The sequence below is a fragment of the Triticum aestivum genome, chromosome 4B (genome assembly GCF_018294505.1).
Source record: "Triticum aestivum cultivar Chinese Spring chromosome 4B, IWGSC CS RefSeq v2.1, whole genome shotgun sequence".
Taxonomy (NCBI): Eukaryota; Viridiplantae; Streptophyta; class Magnoliopsida; order Poales; family Poaceae; genus Triticum; species Triticum aestivum.
This window is the reverse complement of record NC_057804.1, coordinates 71,484,187-71,499,966: the sequence shown is the minus strand read 5'-3', so window position 1 is coordinate 71,499,966 and position 15,780 is coordinate 71,484,187. Positions and strand designations below refer to the sequence as shown.

At 49.3% G+C, this 15,780-nt stretch overlaps 1 protein-coding gene across 1 annotated transcript; it reads right to left on the bottom strand.

Annotated features, from left to right (window-relative positions):
* Positions 1-237: 237 nt before the first annotated feature.
* Positions 238-6,135, bottom strand: LOC123089970 (B3 domain-containing protein LOC_Os12g40080). The gene is made up of 9 exons (XM_044511487.1): positions 6,039-6,135; positions 5,588-5,766; positions 5,332-5,402; positions 5,060-5,174; positions 2,761-3,592; positions 2,461-2,669; positions 1,779-2,250; positions 1,465-1,643; positions 238-761 (listed from the first exon to the last, which is right to left on the bottom strand). Exons 1-9 carry the CDS (start codon positions 6,133-6,135, stop codon positions 507-509), a joined length of 2,409 nt encoding a protein of 802 aa, XP_044367422.1. The 3' UTR covers positions 238-506.
* Positions 6,136-15,780: the final 9,645 nt, after the last annotated feature.

Below are 15,780 nucleotides of genomic sequence, written 5' to 3'. Positions count from 1 at the left end.
CTACACTCAACCTGTAGTTCTCTCAATTCTTCCAAGCTTTTACCAGGAAACACCTACACTCAACCTGCAGCTCGTTGGTGTAAACTATGCAAAGAAAATTTAAACTGAAGATACCAAGGAAAATACAAAAGAGGAATCTCATCCCAGCCAAAATGAAAAGGTAATAAATAAAAGAAAATAACAAACGGAAGGGGCCGGCCAGCGTTGAAGATCCAAAACGCAGCCCACACACACATATGCGACCTCGTTATCAACGACTTGAACAAACCTGCACATCTGCTGTTCCACAAACTAGGTCCACTCAACTGAAATTCATCACCGCGACTCGCCGGCGTTACTGGTTCAAACCACGGAAGTCTGTTCAAGCAAACACCTGCGCCATTATGCGACCCCTAACAAACCAACAAGGACCTCCAACGAACTGACTAAACTGAGTAAACAACACCTTGTTAAAGTCTTAACGACGATGCAAAGGATCGGTGGAAACAGATGAACACTCCCGTTGATCAACCGGCACGCTTTACGCGGCGGACGATGTGGACCTTCATCGTGCACTCCTTGCAGTGCCTCAGCCGCTCGAGGAGGCAGACATCGCCCACCCGCAGCCCGTTCTCCTTGGCAAACTTTATCCATCCACCCACAACCCTGTTGTTCTGAGGCTTGCGTCCCAGCGTCACTTGACACCTCTCCCCATCTCGCTCCAGCCAGATGCTTCGCACCTCGTCCCCCAGATGTCTGCGAACATATTTCTTGGAGATGCTCTGGTTGGTTACAGACAGGGAAAAGAAGAATGTCAGATGATGGCATTCAAGCAAATCAGGAAAGTGAAAATTATTACTCCTAGTCAAGTTGTCAAAGGAAAAAGGAAGTGAAATAATCAACTACAGGTTATGAATCTACAGCATTCACAATAGTGTTTTTATCTGTGAGCAAAAGTTCAACAAGGCATATGTTGGTATGAACATTGGATCGATCTATACATTGTTGCTTGATTGATACTAATGAATTAGGGTCTGGCGGTGGCATCATATAGCTATTTACAAGACTCTTTTTAGAGGAAATGTACAAGACTCTTATTAGATGAAACCTAACAAAATGGAAATATATCTAATCTAATCTCTAAAAGGAAATAGCAAACCTAACATGGTTACACAACTAGGCAGAGACTGCCGCCTGCTCCTAAGTAGCACTAGCGGCACCTCTTCTGGGCTTGGGCCAAGGGCCTGCCTGCTCCTAAGTAGCACTAGCGGCACCTCTTCTGGTGGGCTTGGGCCAAGGGCCTGCGATGGTATTGCGATCACCCCACATAACAAATGCACTACCTAGTTCTCTAAAGAAAACAAAAAACTTCCAAGTTCTCGGAAAAAAATAACATAACAAATGCACCGTAGCACTAGCAGATTATGCACAGAAGAATAAAATATTTGCTTCGAAGGAAATTATATGAGAAAATATGGATCTCACCAGAGTGAATCTTCCTGTAACATTGGTCTTCTGCATCACGAGCACATAGATGGGAATTTCAGAACCAATAAGGTCGACCTTCTGCTTCACTACCTTCTTCTGAACTAAAGGTATGCGCCTCAAATGCACACCGATGCAACCAGTCAAAGTGACACCATCCTCTGACATCGAAGAATCTCCTGCACGAAGAAAAGAACAAAACAACTATTCAATATAGCTGTGGAAGATGACGATGCCACATATGATTTGGAAGGAACGACTGTGTCTCTAGTAACATGAACTGCATGAATCAGAGAAGGAAGAACTCGTCGTACCCTCGTTGCCCGGACTCGAGTTAACCGTTTCAACTCGTATCTTTCTTTCCGTTGAGGGTGATTGCATTTCCATGGGCTGAGGAAGAGAATAAGAATCCTCTACACTTGCATTACATAATTGCATTTGCACGAGCTGAGGACGAGAATGAGAAGGTTCCACAGTTTTAGTAGTAGCTTCTTTACACCGTCCTTCGACACTCCACCCACCAATTTGGGAGGGTCTATCAAAATCCTTCGCATGGATGATATGGACTTCCATTGTGCACATCTCATCAATCTTCAACAATTCAAAGATGCAGATATCACCGGTCTCTACATCATTGTCTTTCACAAACTTCCGCCAGCCACTAACAATCCTTTTGACTTCACGGCTACTGCTAAATTGCACATCCCACCTCTTCCCAAATCGCTGAAGACATACCCTTCGCTCCTTATCACCCACATGCGTCTGAACATATTTCTTGGAGAAAGTCTAGTGACATAATTGGGGGAAGATAATTAGATAATGGCATTCAAGTAAAGTGCAAAATACTAGGAAGTATAGGATCTGCAAGTTTAGTCATGGAAGGGTTAATGAGTGAAAGCATTCAAAACAGTACTTTCAACAGAAAACTATGGTTTAATAAGCTTGATGCGCAGTTCTAGAAGAATGCTCCTTCAACAGTAAAAATTCAACACTCACTAAAGTGCAGGTTCCTGTAACATTGAACCTCCTCATCACAGCCACAAAGATTGGATTGTCCTTATGAATAGATTTGACCTTCTCTTCAATTTCCTCCTTCTGCACTGTATTTAGACTGCTGTTATATGTGAGCGTGTATCTAGGTGAAGCACAACCTTCAATATCATGTTCTGAGGACAAAGAATCTCCTATGCACAAAATGAAAATAACTAATCAATATGTCAATAAAATATGGAAACATCAAGTTTGATTGGAATGGAATTGTATCTCTATAATAAAAAATTGCAAGAAATAACTCACTGGGAGTATCTGAAGGACTCGTTGCTGTCTTGTTGCCCTTGCTCGAGTAATCCCATTGAAGCTTTGTTTGTCTCAGCTTGGTAGGTCTACAAAACAGTTGCATTTGCATGGTCTGAGCATGATCATTAGAATGATCCACGACCTCGCTAGATGGTTGCATTCGCATGGTCTGAGCATGACCATTAGAATGATCCACAGCCTCGGTAGATGGTTGCATTTGCGCAAAATGATCCACAGCCTCAGTAGATGGTTGCATTTGCATAGGCTGACTATGGCCAAACAAATGGTCCACATTTTCAGTAGGCGGCTGCATTTCCATGGGCCGACTAAAACCAACAGGGTCATCCAAATTTTCAGTAGGTGGTTGCATTCGCATGGGCTGAGGATGCGCATGAGAAGGGTTTGCATTTTCAGTAGGTGGTTGCATTCGCATGGGCTGAGGACGCCCGTCAGAATGGTTGGCAGTTGCAATAGGCGATTGCACTTCCATGGGCTGAGAATGACCATGAGAACGGTCCACATTTTCAGTGCCCCTGTTGTGACTTTCCTGTACAGGAGGAGCATTGTCTGTAATAACAGAAAATGCTTTCTCGCGGCCAAATCGATCAAAAACTATGACACCAAACTGAGAGTTTCCTTTGTATCTGAATACCACACAGTCGTCCATACGTAGATCATAGGTTTTGACGAATAGCCCCCATCCCGCTTGAAGAACTAGTTTATCTGGATACTTGGCAACTCCAATGGTGTAACTGTGACCATTTCGTGTTTCTAGCTTGATCTCCCTTGGGATCTCACCCCTGAAACGTCTCAGAAATTCATCTGGGACGATCTGCAGAAAGAATCAGGATTAATAATACAGTTCAAACTTTAAGAGCATGGTTCTTGTGAGGTCAGTAAACAACGAGTCAACGAGCAAGTATGGCGTAAATAAGATAATAGATATCTCTCTTGAGAACATGACGACAGAAAAGGTGCTAGCTTAATTCTCTACCTTCACTCTCCGGGCATTTAGTGTTTATTCTATCACGCTAATCATTTTGGTTCCTGAAAAAATGTTGCAGAGGTAATGCATACTTTCACAGTATGTTCATATCCCTACAATAGTACAGTACTATATGGAGTTTCAGCTTCCAAGGTAATTGATCAAACAAAGAATACAATCAATAACATAGAAAGATCGCATGGTAACACAACCGATACTCAATCTGTACTCTCACCCCTAGGTTAAATCTCAGTTATGAAGATCTTTCAATGCTAAAACTGAAATTAACTTTTACAAGAACAAACATGAGCAGAATATATATCCAAATTTCTGAAGTATTGCATCACTTGGATTTTTTTTCAAGAACATGCATCACTTGGATACAATTCACATCTTAGTTTACACTGGCATATGCAGTAGTGTACAGAGCATATCAAACTTATTCCCATGAGAAACTGCATTGGCACCACTTTTACAGTGAGCCATTAGTTTTTCATTATCCAATCATAGAGATCATCATTATCTCGTAGATTCTAAGGGCACGCCAACTTTACTATAAGCCATTAGTTTCTCACGCATATGTTTTCGACCAGAATAGTTCTCATGCATATCATTACATAAAGTTTTTGCAAGTGCACAGAGTATTCCACATGTACAAGTCTGAATTTTTTATTCTTGAAATTATTGAAATGCGATAAAAGGTGTAGAACTTGCACAATCAAAATAAAAGCTGAACAATCGATGAATGAGGTGGAAGTAAAACGGTTGAGAAAATATCATAATAAATAAGGAAAGTATTCACCTTCCGATCTATTGTTAATATGGGCTAATTTGGAGCACAAAAGTACATTTTGTTATTTAAATGCTCTAGAAGAACATGCATGTAGGTATAATTCTTGCAAACTGTATCCATGTCATACGAAGAGGTAGAGGAAATTTATCTCTTCAGTGTTAATATAGGTGAAACTGAGAAATTATTAATTGGAAAGGAACAATTAAATACAAATCAAAATGTTCCTTTTCTCTTTGCACGAAAGTCTTCCTTTTTTTAGTCAGCTAATAACTAACCATATGTAGTAAGCATGTATGGTCAAATTTACCCTTGACCGATGGGTGGCTAGGAGTCTAGGACTAAAAACAGAGGTGGGTGCCTGTGCTACATCAAGCAAGTAATCCACCTAGTTGTCATCGTACAATAGAATGTGACGGAAAAATCTGATAAACCATAAAGTTAAGTTAGCACAAAGTTGATACACTTATTTTGGGACGAAGGGGGTACAAGAATCTGAAGTAGTATGGTTGAATGTGATTTACCATCTCCTGACCACAGTCATCGACAATAAACATCAGGAAGTATTTTTCCCGGTCATCCAGATTGCAGTAGTCGAGTTCATCCCTCCGCTCGCATCTTTCGCACCCCATCTTTCCACTGGACATGCATTGCACAGTCAAAGAAAAACCATCAGCTGCAAGATTTGTACTGGGACAAGAGAAATGACAACCCGTTGAGTATGATTAGATAAATCTCCGCATTTGGGGGTATCCCGTCTCCAATCCAACGAAACCGGATCGGAGGGGGGGCTTACCTTGAGCGAGTCGACGGGCGAGCCTGAGATCCTGGGCCTGGCCAACGGGAACCTCGGGACGTTCGCCGATCCTAGATCAACAGAAAAACATCGTGAGTGGCGGGTGTCGTCGAGTGGCCGCGCATTCTGCGAGAATGTGTGGAGCTCGACCCCGGATGCTGCTGGAACTCACTCAACAGTGCTAGCCTAGGAGCTGCCGATGGGCAAGGGAAGAGGGGGAGAGAATCTCAGCGGGGATGACGAGAAGCGGAGAGACCTGTGGACGCGGGGCGGCGCGGCGCGGAAGGACACTTGGCTCCCTCCTGCTGAACCTTGGGTGGGCGGAGAGAAGAGGCGATGGAATGAGTGAGTGCCTTTGGCTCTCGCGCCAACCACCGGAACCACGGTTACTTGACTGCCTGCCAGCACGTGGCGGATCGCGGTAATTGTTGGCGACTATGGGGTAGTTCGGTGCGCCGATATATTACCCAGACCACGGAGTTGGTAGAGATTGATTGACCGTGTCACCGCTCACTAGAGCTATCTCGTTATTCGCGGAATTGTCAATAAAATAACTATCCATGTTTTATTTTGAGAAACATTAAGCACACACATCCTATCCTTACGAGAGTACCTCATTCAGTAGACGAGTATTATAAGATTAACAAATTCATCACATGCATCTCGCTATCGACATCGGCTAGTGAAAGAATATGGTCATGGACTACCAAATCTTGTGGAGCTGGACCTATGAAGAACTGCAATCAAGATATTGGACTTGATTGCCTTCCACTGAACTGACGAAACATCTGCTGACTGTTTCATTGCCTCCCATTATGCTAACACCTTGGGTTCTTAGCATCGAAATCACCATTAATCTGGTATATCGCGAGGTTGGAATTACCTCGGACCTCGAGCCTCTGATCCCACGGATTGCAACTGGAAGTATCTGCGTCATCAGCATGTGACAGTCGTGAGACTTCATCCCGTTGAACTTCTGCTTCGCCGAGTCTAGGTATCTGCTTATCTTCCCCGTGTAACCATAAGGATGTTTTACTCCTATGAGGCAGGTGAAAAACTGATCGATCACCTCCTGACTTAGAGTGAAGCACGCGAGAGGGAAGTCATTTCCGGTCTTCTTGGCCTTTTTGCCTTTGCGACGACTTTCCGTGTCCTGCTTCACCTCATCATCATCATCATCATCATTAGCGTGAAGCTCCTCCTTGATGCCCATTGATTTCAAGTCTGCCCTTGCTTTCGGCCCATCTTTGGTCCTCTCTGGCATGTTGAGCAGGGTACCAAGCAGACTCTCGCACATGTTCTTCGTGATATGCATGACATCAAGGCTGTGAGGCACACGGTGGATCTTCCAGTACGGCAAGTCCCAGAAAACAGACCTCGTTTTCCATACCTTCAGTAGCGGCTCTGGCGCCTTTTGCTTCTTTCCCGGCTCTGGCGCCTTTTGCTTCTTTCCCGACAGTGGCCAATCTTTCCAATTTTTCAACAGCTCGTCTATTTCCTCGGCGCTCCTCGTACGTGGGCGTCTTCGGGGTTCGGTTTCACCATTGAACAGATCCTTGCGTTTCCTTCATGAGTCATTATCACGAAGCCACCTTCGATGTCCCATGAACACGGTTTTCAAAGACCCAGGATCTCTATATAGCTGGCGATACGTTGTGGCATCCATGCACCTGATGCATCTAGAAAATCCGTGGACCACCTGCCCCGCGACATATCCGTAACCGAGATAGTCGTGCACCGTCGTGAGCAGTGCGGCTCTCATAGGGAAATATTCTTTCTCTGCGGCATCCCACGTATTGGCTGGCGTTTTCCACAGCGTATCTAGCTCCTCTTTCAGCAGCCCCAGATACAGATTGATATCGTTCCCTGGTTGTTTCGGCCCTTCAATTAGCATACTCATGTGAATGTACTTCCTCTTCATGCACAACCAGGGGGGAAGGTTGTACATCCACACAAACACAGGCCAGGTGCTATGTGTGCTTCTCTGGCTGCCAAATGGATTGACTCCATCGGTGCTCGTGCCCAGCACGATGTTCCTTGGATCCTTCCCAAATTCTGGGTATTCGAAGTTCAACGCTTGCCACTGGCTCCCACCCTTAGGGTGACTCAACATCTTGTCTTTTTTATTTATCTCTGGATCATTTGTGTCATCTTCTCGCTTCTTCTCCTCCCTATCCGCATGCCAACGCAGGATCTTTGCTACCTTAGGGTCCGCGAAATACCGCTGCAGACAAGGAGTGATCGGGAAGTACCACACCACTTTTCGAGGAGTTTTATTCCTCTTCTTGTATCGAGTGACGCCGCACACCGGACATATGGTAGACTCCGCGTGCTCGTCCCGATAAATGATGCAATTGTTCATGCACACATGGTATTTCACGTGCGGTAAATCCAGAGGACACATGATTTTCTTCGCCTCCCTGAAACTGGTCGGGCACTTGTTCCCCTTGGGAAGATGTTTGTGCCATAATGACATGTTCTCGTCGAAGCATGCGTCGGTCATTTTGTGTTTTACCTTCATCTCCAGAGCCATGAGCGTTACTTTCAGGCGGGTATCCTCGGGCCTGCATCCTTCATACAATCAAGTAACCGCGTCTATCTCCAGTTGATCCAGCTTGGCTTTCTCTCGGGCGGCAGCTCTTGCGTTATCCGTCTGCTTGAGAAGCAGCTCTTGAATATGAGTGAGAGAGTCCCGGATTAGGGGGTGTCCGGATGGCCAGACTAAGACCTTTGGCCGGACTCCCGGACTATGAAGATAGAAGATTGAAGACTCCATCCCGTGTCCGTATGGGACTTTCCTTGGCGTGGAAGGCAAGCTTGGTGATACGATATGAAGATCTCCTCCCATTGTAACCGACTCTGTGTAACCCTAGCCCTCTCCGGTGTCTATATAAATCGGAGAGTTTTAGTCCATAGGACGAACAACAATCATACCATAGGCTAGCTTCTAGGGTTTAGCCACTCCGATCTCATGGTAGATCTACTCTTGTACTACCCATATCATCAATATTAATCAAGCAGGAGTAGGGTTTTACCTCCATCGAGAGGGCCCGAACCTGGGTAAAAACATCGTGTCCCTTGTCTCCTGTTACCATCCGCCTAGACGCACAGTTCGGGACCCCCTACCCGAGATCCGCCGGTTTTGACACCGACATTGGTGCTTTCATTGAGAGTTCCTCTGTGTCGTCGCCTTTAGGCCCGATGGCTTCTTCGCTCGTCAATCGCGATGCGGTCCGGGATGAGACTTTTCTCCCTGGACAGATCTTCGTATTCGGCGGCTTCGCACTGCGGGCCAACTCGTTTGGCCATCTGGAGAAGATCGAAAGCTACGCCCCTTGCCATCAGGTCAGGTTTGGAAGCTTAAACTACACGGCCGACATCCGCGGGGACTTGATCTTCGACGGATTCGAGCCGCAACCGGGCGCGCCGCACTGTCACGATGGGCATGATTTAGCTATGCCGTCGGACAACGCCCAGAGCGTCGCTCAGGTGTCCGCTCCGACCATTAGCTCGGATCCCACTGTGCTAGTCGGGGATGGACGGTTGGACGCCGCCCCGGAAGCTGCAACCTCTAGGGTGATAGAGCCGGATACCAGCCTAGTCCTTCGCAAGGCCCGTGACTCTAAGGTGTCGGACTCCGCTCCGGACTCCGTAAATCCCGCACCTCTTCTGATTAAGCCCGATTGGGCTCCGGTCATGGAGTTCACCGCCGTGGACGTCTTTCAGCACTCGCCTTTTGGCGATATCCTGAATTCATTAAAGTCTCTCTCTTTGTCAGGAGAGCCCTGGCCGAACTACGGCCAACACGGTTGGGATGCGGACGACGAAGAAATTCGAAGCCCACCCACCACCCACTTCGTAGCCACTGTCGACGATTTAACCGACATGCTCGACTTTGACTCCGAAGACATCGATGACATGGACGCCGATGAAGGAGACGATCAAGAACCAGCACCTATAGGGAACTGGAAAGCCACCTCATCATATGACATATACATGGTGGACACCCCTAAAGCGGGGGATGGCGAGGAAAAAACGGAGGATGATCCCTCCAAGAAGCAACTCAAGCGCCGACATCAGCGGCGCCGCTCTAAGTCCCGCCAAAGCAAAAACGGCGATTCCGGCACCGGAGATAACAACATGCCGGACAGTGCCGAAGACAACCCCCTCCAGCAGGATTCAGTGCAGGAGGACGAAGGAGCTAGCCCTCATGAGAGAGCGGCCGACAGAAAGGTTGAGGACGACAATTATATGCCTCCCTCCGAAGATGAGGCAAGCCTCGTAGACGACGAATTCGTCGTGCCAGAGGATCCCTTCGAACAAGAGCGTTTCAAATGCAGGCTTGTGGCCACGGCAAGCAGCCTCAAGAAGAAACAGCAGCAGCTTAGAGCTGACCAAGACTTGCTAGCCGACAGATGGACCGAAGTCCTGGCGGCCGAAGAGTTTAAACTAGAACGCCCCTCCAACTCCAAGAGCTACCCAAAGCGCAGGCTGCTACCCCAACTTGAGGAGGAAGCAACTAAACCTACATCACCAGCGTACGATGCGCCCGATCGGCCACCCCGTGGCCACGATAGAGAGGCATTCGGGCCCTCGACCCAAGACGCACCCCGGCACCGCTCAAAACATACCAGAGTACGGGGAGACGCAACAGACCTGCGAGACATCTTGGAGAATAAGGCAAGGCAAACAAGATCGATCTACAGATTGCATAGGTGCCCCGCTTCACGTGACGCTAACCGTCACGCCGGACATAATAAGTACGGCCCGGCCGAATACAACAGACCAAGCTCATCCGAGCTGCGTCGTGATATAGCCCAGTACAGGGGCGCCGCACACCCACTATGCTTCACAGAAGAAGTAATGGATCATCAAATCCCCGAGGGCTTTAAACCCGTAAACATCGAATCATACGATGGCACAACAGATCCTACGATATGGATCGAGGATTATCTCCTTCATATCCACATGGCCCGTGGTGATGATCTACACGCCATCAAATACCTCCCGCTCAAGCTTAAAGGACCAGCTCGACATTGGCTTAACAGCCTGCCAGCAGAGTCAAATAATTGTTGGGAGGACCTGGAATCCACATTCCTTGGCAACTTCCAGGGCACTTATGTGCGACCACCAGACGCCGATGACCTAAGCCACATAATCCAGCAGCCAGAGGAATCAGCCAGACAATTCTGGACACGGTTCCTAACCAAGAAAAATCAAATAGTCGACTGTCCGGACGCCGAGGCCCTTGCAGCCTTCAGGCACAACATCCGAGACAAATGGCTTGCCCGACACCTAGGACAGGAAAAGCCCAAATCTATGGCAGCCCTCACGACCCTCATGACCCGCTTTTGTGCGGGAGAAGACAGCTGGCTCACTTGTAGCAATAACATAACCAAAAGCCCCGGCAATTCGGATACCAAGGACAACAACGGCAGGTCATGTCGCAACAAGCATAAGAGCCGCATTAACAGTGACAATACTGAAGATACGGCAGTCAATGCCGGATTCAGAGGCTCTAAACCCGGTCAGCGGAAGAAGCCATTCAAAAGAAACCCTCCGGGCCCATCCATCTTAGACCGGATACTCGATCGCTCGTACCAGATACACGGCACCCCCAAACAGCCAGCCAATCACACCAACAGGGATTGTTGGGTGTTCAAGCAGGCAGGCAAGTTAAGCGCCGAAACCAGAGACAAGGGGCTACATAGCAATGACGAGGAGGAGCCCCGGCCGCCGAACAACAAAGGACAGAAGGGATTTCCCCCGCAAGTTCGGACGGTGAACATGATATATGCAACCCACATCCCCAAAAGGGAGCGGAAGTGTGCTCTCAAGGATGTCTATGCGTTGGAGCCAGTCGCCCCAAAGTTCAACCCATGGTCCTCCTGCCCGATCACCTTCGATCGACGGGACCATCCCACCAGCATCCGTCACGGCGGATTCGCCGTATTGTTCCTAGACCCAATTATCGACGGATTTCACCTTACCAGAGTCCTAATGGACGGCGGCAACAACCTGAACCTGCTTTACCAGGACACAGTGCGAAAAATGGGCATCGATCCTTCAAGGATTAAACCCACAAAGACAACCTTCAAAGGCGTCATACCAGGTGTAGAGGCCAGCTGTACAGGCTCGGTTACACTCGAAGTGGTCTTCGGATACCCGGATAACTTCCGGAGTGAAGAGTTAATCTTCGACATAGTCCCATTCCGCAGCGGCTATCACTCCCTGCTTGGACGAACCGCATTTGCAAAATTCAATGCGGTGCCGCACTACACATATCTCAAGCTCAAGATGCCAGGACCTCGCGGAGTCATCACAGTAAACGGAAACACCGAACGCTCTCTCCGAACGGAGGAGCACACGGCGGCCCTAGCGGCGGAAGTACAGAGTATCCTCTCAAGGCAGTCCTTCAATCCAGGCGTCAAACGTCCGGACAACGTCAAGCGAGCCCGAAGTAACCTACAACAAATCCGGCTGGCACGTTCCGAGCAAGCATAGCGGTGCGGCCCCAACCCCAGCCCCCGCCAAATGGCGATACTGGTACCACGCGTACATAATTACGCCTTAGAGATACCATGGGCATAAGGGAAGGGGCACAACTACGGCACGCCCAGAATGCGGCTCAACCGCACTAAGGGGCTCCCTATCTCGCTGTTTTCCTTCTTTTAGGACCCAACTATTCGGAAGGCCTGTCCGACAATACACTCGCCGAACACACGATGCAACAGCCAGGGAAAGAGCAAGCCACATCAAACGTCCAGGTGGTCTCTATAACGAGTTTAATACCTGTTTTACTTACAATCCCGCAGCTTGCCCCTGGAGGGGAGCATGTCAAATACTCCCATCTCTTGCTTATCGCACTTCTTGTATCGTTCTGCTTTCGCAGCAACCCTTTTTTAATAAACAATATATAGCTCTTCTCTATTATTGTACATATCTATTTCTTATATACAAATATGTTCAGTCATGACATTCTGCAACCGTACACTTTGGTACGGACAAGACACCAGGGGCTTAAAACACCCCATAACATGGTGTGAGAAGACCGAACACTCTCATGAGTGCGGCACCCCGAACTTATAGCACTATATGCATCGGCTCCGAATCATGTCTTTGGTCAATAGTTGGGTTTGCCCGGCTCCCATGTTTTGGTACCTTACGTTCCGCAATGTTGGCTAAGGTAGCGCTGGGAGAACTACTGCGATTGTGCCCCAGTTGGGCTGGGTTAACACCTCAGTAGAGAAAGCTAAAACTGACTGTCATGATAGTGCGAGAGACCGGTCGTTGTTCGCGAGGTTTTTTCGAGTCCTTAAAGACTTATGCCGCTTCAAGCGAGGAACCGGACTTATCCGGCCTAGGCGTGGATAGCGCCCCGAACTCGGTCTTCCGAATACTAGGGGCTTCGCCGAAATTTAAAATTATAGAATTCTATGGCTAAGTGAGAGTGATAAAGCATTATAAGTCCGACGGCCTGGTTCGTTGTGCTGAACGCCTCCCTAGATGGACCCAAGAATGGGAACAAGAGCGCTCAGGTTTATACCGAACACCCCAGCACTCGTGGCATGGGGGTCGAAGCCGACGACTTGCATCTCTCAGATTTGATAAACAGCCGCACAGAAGGTAATATTTTAAATTAACAAGCGTTGCTTAACGCATATGAACAAAGTTTCAGCGTACAGGATAACAAATGCGAGTCTACTCAAAAATTACATCTTTGGAGCATTCATCCGCTATACGGCGGGCACCCTTCAGAACGCCATTATAATACATCTCGGGCGTACGATACTCCTTGCCCGGCGGTGGCGCGTCCGTCAAAAGCTTCTCCGCGTCTAGCTTGCCCCAGTGCACCTTAGCACGGGCAAGGGCCCGACGGGCACCTTCAATACAAATGGAGCGCTTGACGACCTCAATCCACGGACACGCGTCCACCAGCCGCCGCACCAGACCGAAGTAGCTCCCAGGCATGACTTCTCCAGGCCATAGCCGAGCTATGAGGCCCTTCATGGCTTGTTCGGCCACCTTGTGGAGCTCGACCAGCTGCTTCAGCTGGTCGCTCAGGGGCACCGGATGTTCGGCCTCAGCATACTGAGACCAGAACACCTTTTCTGTCGAGCTCCCCTCTTCGGCTCGGTAGTATGCGGCGGCATCAGACACACTACGGGGCAGATTGGCGAACGCTCCTGGAGAGCTCCGGATTTGGGTAAGTAGCAGATAATTAATTTTTATATTCTTGCTTTGCATAAAGAATGCCTTACCCGCCGCTATCTTCTTCATCGCCTCAATCTCCTGGAGGGCCTTCTGGGCTTCGGACTTAGCGGTCTTGGCACTCTCAAGAGCCAAGGCGAGCTCGGACTCTCGAGTCTTTGAGTCACGCTCCAAACCCTCGTGTTTTCCATGAGAGCCTGGAGCTCTTGCCGCACCTCCGCCACCCGTGCCTCCGGCTTCTCTCGCTCGGTGCGCTCCAAGGCCGCACTCTTTTCGGCCTTGGAGACCGCCTCCTTCAGGGTCGCCACCTCGGTCGTGGCTCCTGCAACATTTATGTTGGTCCTATTATTATTTGCAACCAAGTATTTCTATATACATTTATAGGAGGTACTATGTACCCTCTTTATCCTCGAGCTACTTCTTGGCACGGCCGAGCTCGCTCTCGGACCGCTCGAGGCTTTCCTTCAATGCATTGACCTCCGCAGTCAGTGCGGCAGAGGTCAGCAGCACAGCCTGCATTCCCATATTGACACATTTCTATTAGACTCATGCGTATATCTTTTTAGATCCTCAGCTCGGCTTTTCTTTCCGAACACCGAACTGAGCATCAGGGGCTACTGTCTATGCGGTAACATTTTTATATGTTCTTGAACACATACCTCAAAGCCCGTTAACAGGCTTGTACAGGCTTCTGTCAGCCCGCTCTTGGCGGACTGAACCTTCTAGATCACCGCACTCATAATAGTGCGGTGTTCCTCGTCGATGGAGGCACCGTTAAGCACCTCCATCAAATTGTCCGGCGCCTTCGGATGGACGAGGGTCGCCAGCGTTGTAGGCTCGCCCTTCTTATGAAGGCGCCGCCTGTCGGACTCTGGAACCATCGATGGTTCCGGAGCAGTGTCCGGCCCGGGGCCGGACTTAGATCCCTCCGGGGCTTTACCCCCTTCGGGCCTGGAGTCCGAGAGATCGCCTTGTGGTGCCTCCAGGACCACCTCCTCCTGGTTTAGTCCCTTTCAGGACCCCACCTCGGCGTCATCCGCAGGGAGCGGGGAGGAGGCCATCGGAAGTGAAGCGCTATCCACATCCGACGAATTCAGGGAGCCGCTCGACGAATCGCCGAGCTAAGCCCGGGGCGGACTGCATCATTAAATTTAGCATCAGAAGGAACCATGCATCAGAGGAGCACCATAAGTTATTGGGATATCCGGATACTTACGATTTTGCCAGGGGCTTGACCCTGGGTGGCCATTCCTCCCCGCCGTCTTCGGCATCCGAGGTGTAGTCCGGCAGAGGGGGCTTCCCCTTCTTGGACCCTCCGGCCTCCCCAGTTGGGGCAGCCTTCCTTTTCCTTCCTCCCCTCGCGGGAGGGGGAGAGGCTTCTTCTTCTTCTTCCTCTTCCTCCTCCTCATTCTCCGAGGTGGAGGGTGCTTTGGGGTCGTCGGGCAATGAATCCGACACCACTGGGCGCCGGGAACTCTTTCGGGTCCTCGTGGCCTTCTCCTTGGCCTTCTTCTCCGGCACCACATGAGGTGCCGGAACCCGTAGCTTCGCCAAGCGTGCGTCTGCTGGGCCTTCGGGCAAAGGGGCCGGACAGTCAAACTGTCCGGATGTCCTCTTCCAGTCATGTTAAAAGGAACGGGAGTTTAGATCCCACATAGAGTCACAATATGGAATTCGGGTGTCCCGTAAGGGACTAAATGTAAGCTTACTTCGGAGGCTTGACGTTTGGCGCAGAATCCGCGATCCTCGGTGACGGGAGGGGAGACCTCGGAGCTCTTGAAAAGCACCTTCTAGGCGTCCTCGTGCTTCGTTTCGAAGAGCCGGGATAGAGTCTGGTGCTGGGCCGGGTCGAACTCCCACAAATTGAAGTCCCGTCGTTGACACGGGAGGATCCGGCGGAAGAGCATGACCTGAACTACGTTGACAAGCTTGACCTTCTTGGTCACCAGGTCTCGGATGCAGGTTTGGAGTCCGGTCACCTCTTCTGGATTATCCCACGACAGGCCCGTCTCTTTCCAATATGTGAGCCGGGTGGGGATGCCGGATCGAAATCCGGGGGCCGCTGCCCACTTAGGGTCACGCGACTCGGTGATGTAGAACCACCCCGATTGCCACCCTTTGATGGTTTCCACGAAGGCGCCCTCGAGCCAAGTGACATTGGCCATCTTGCCCACCATAGCACCTCCGCACTCTGCTTGTCGGCCTTTCACAACCTTCGGCTTGACGCTGAAGATCTTC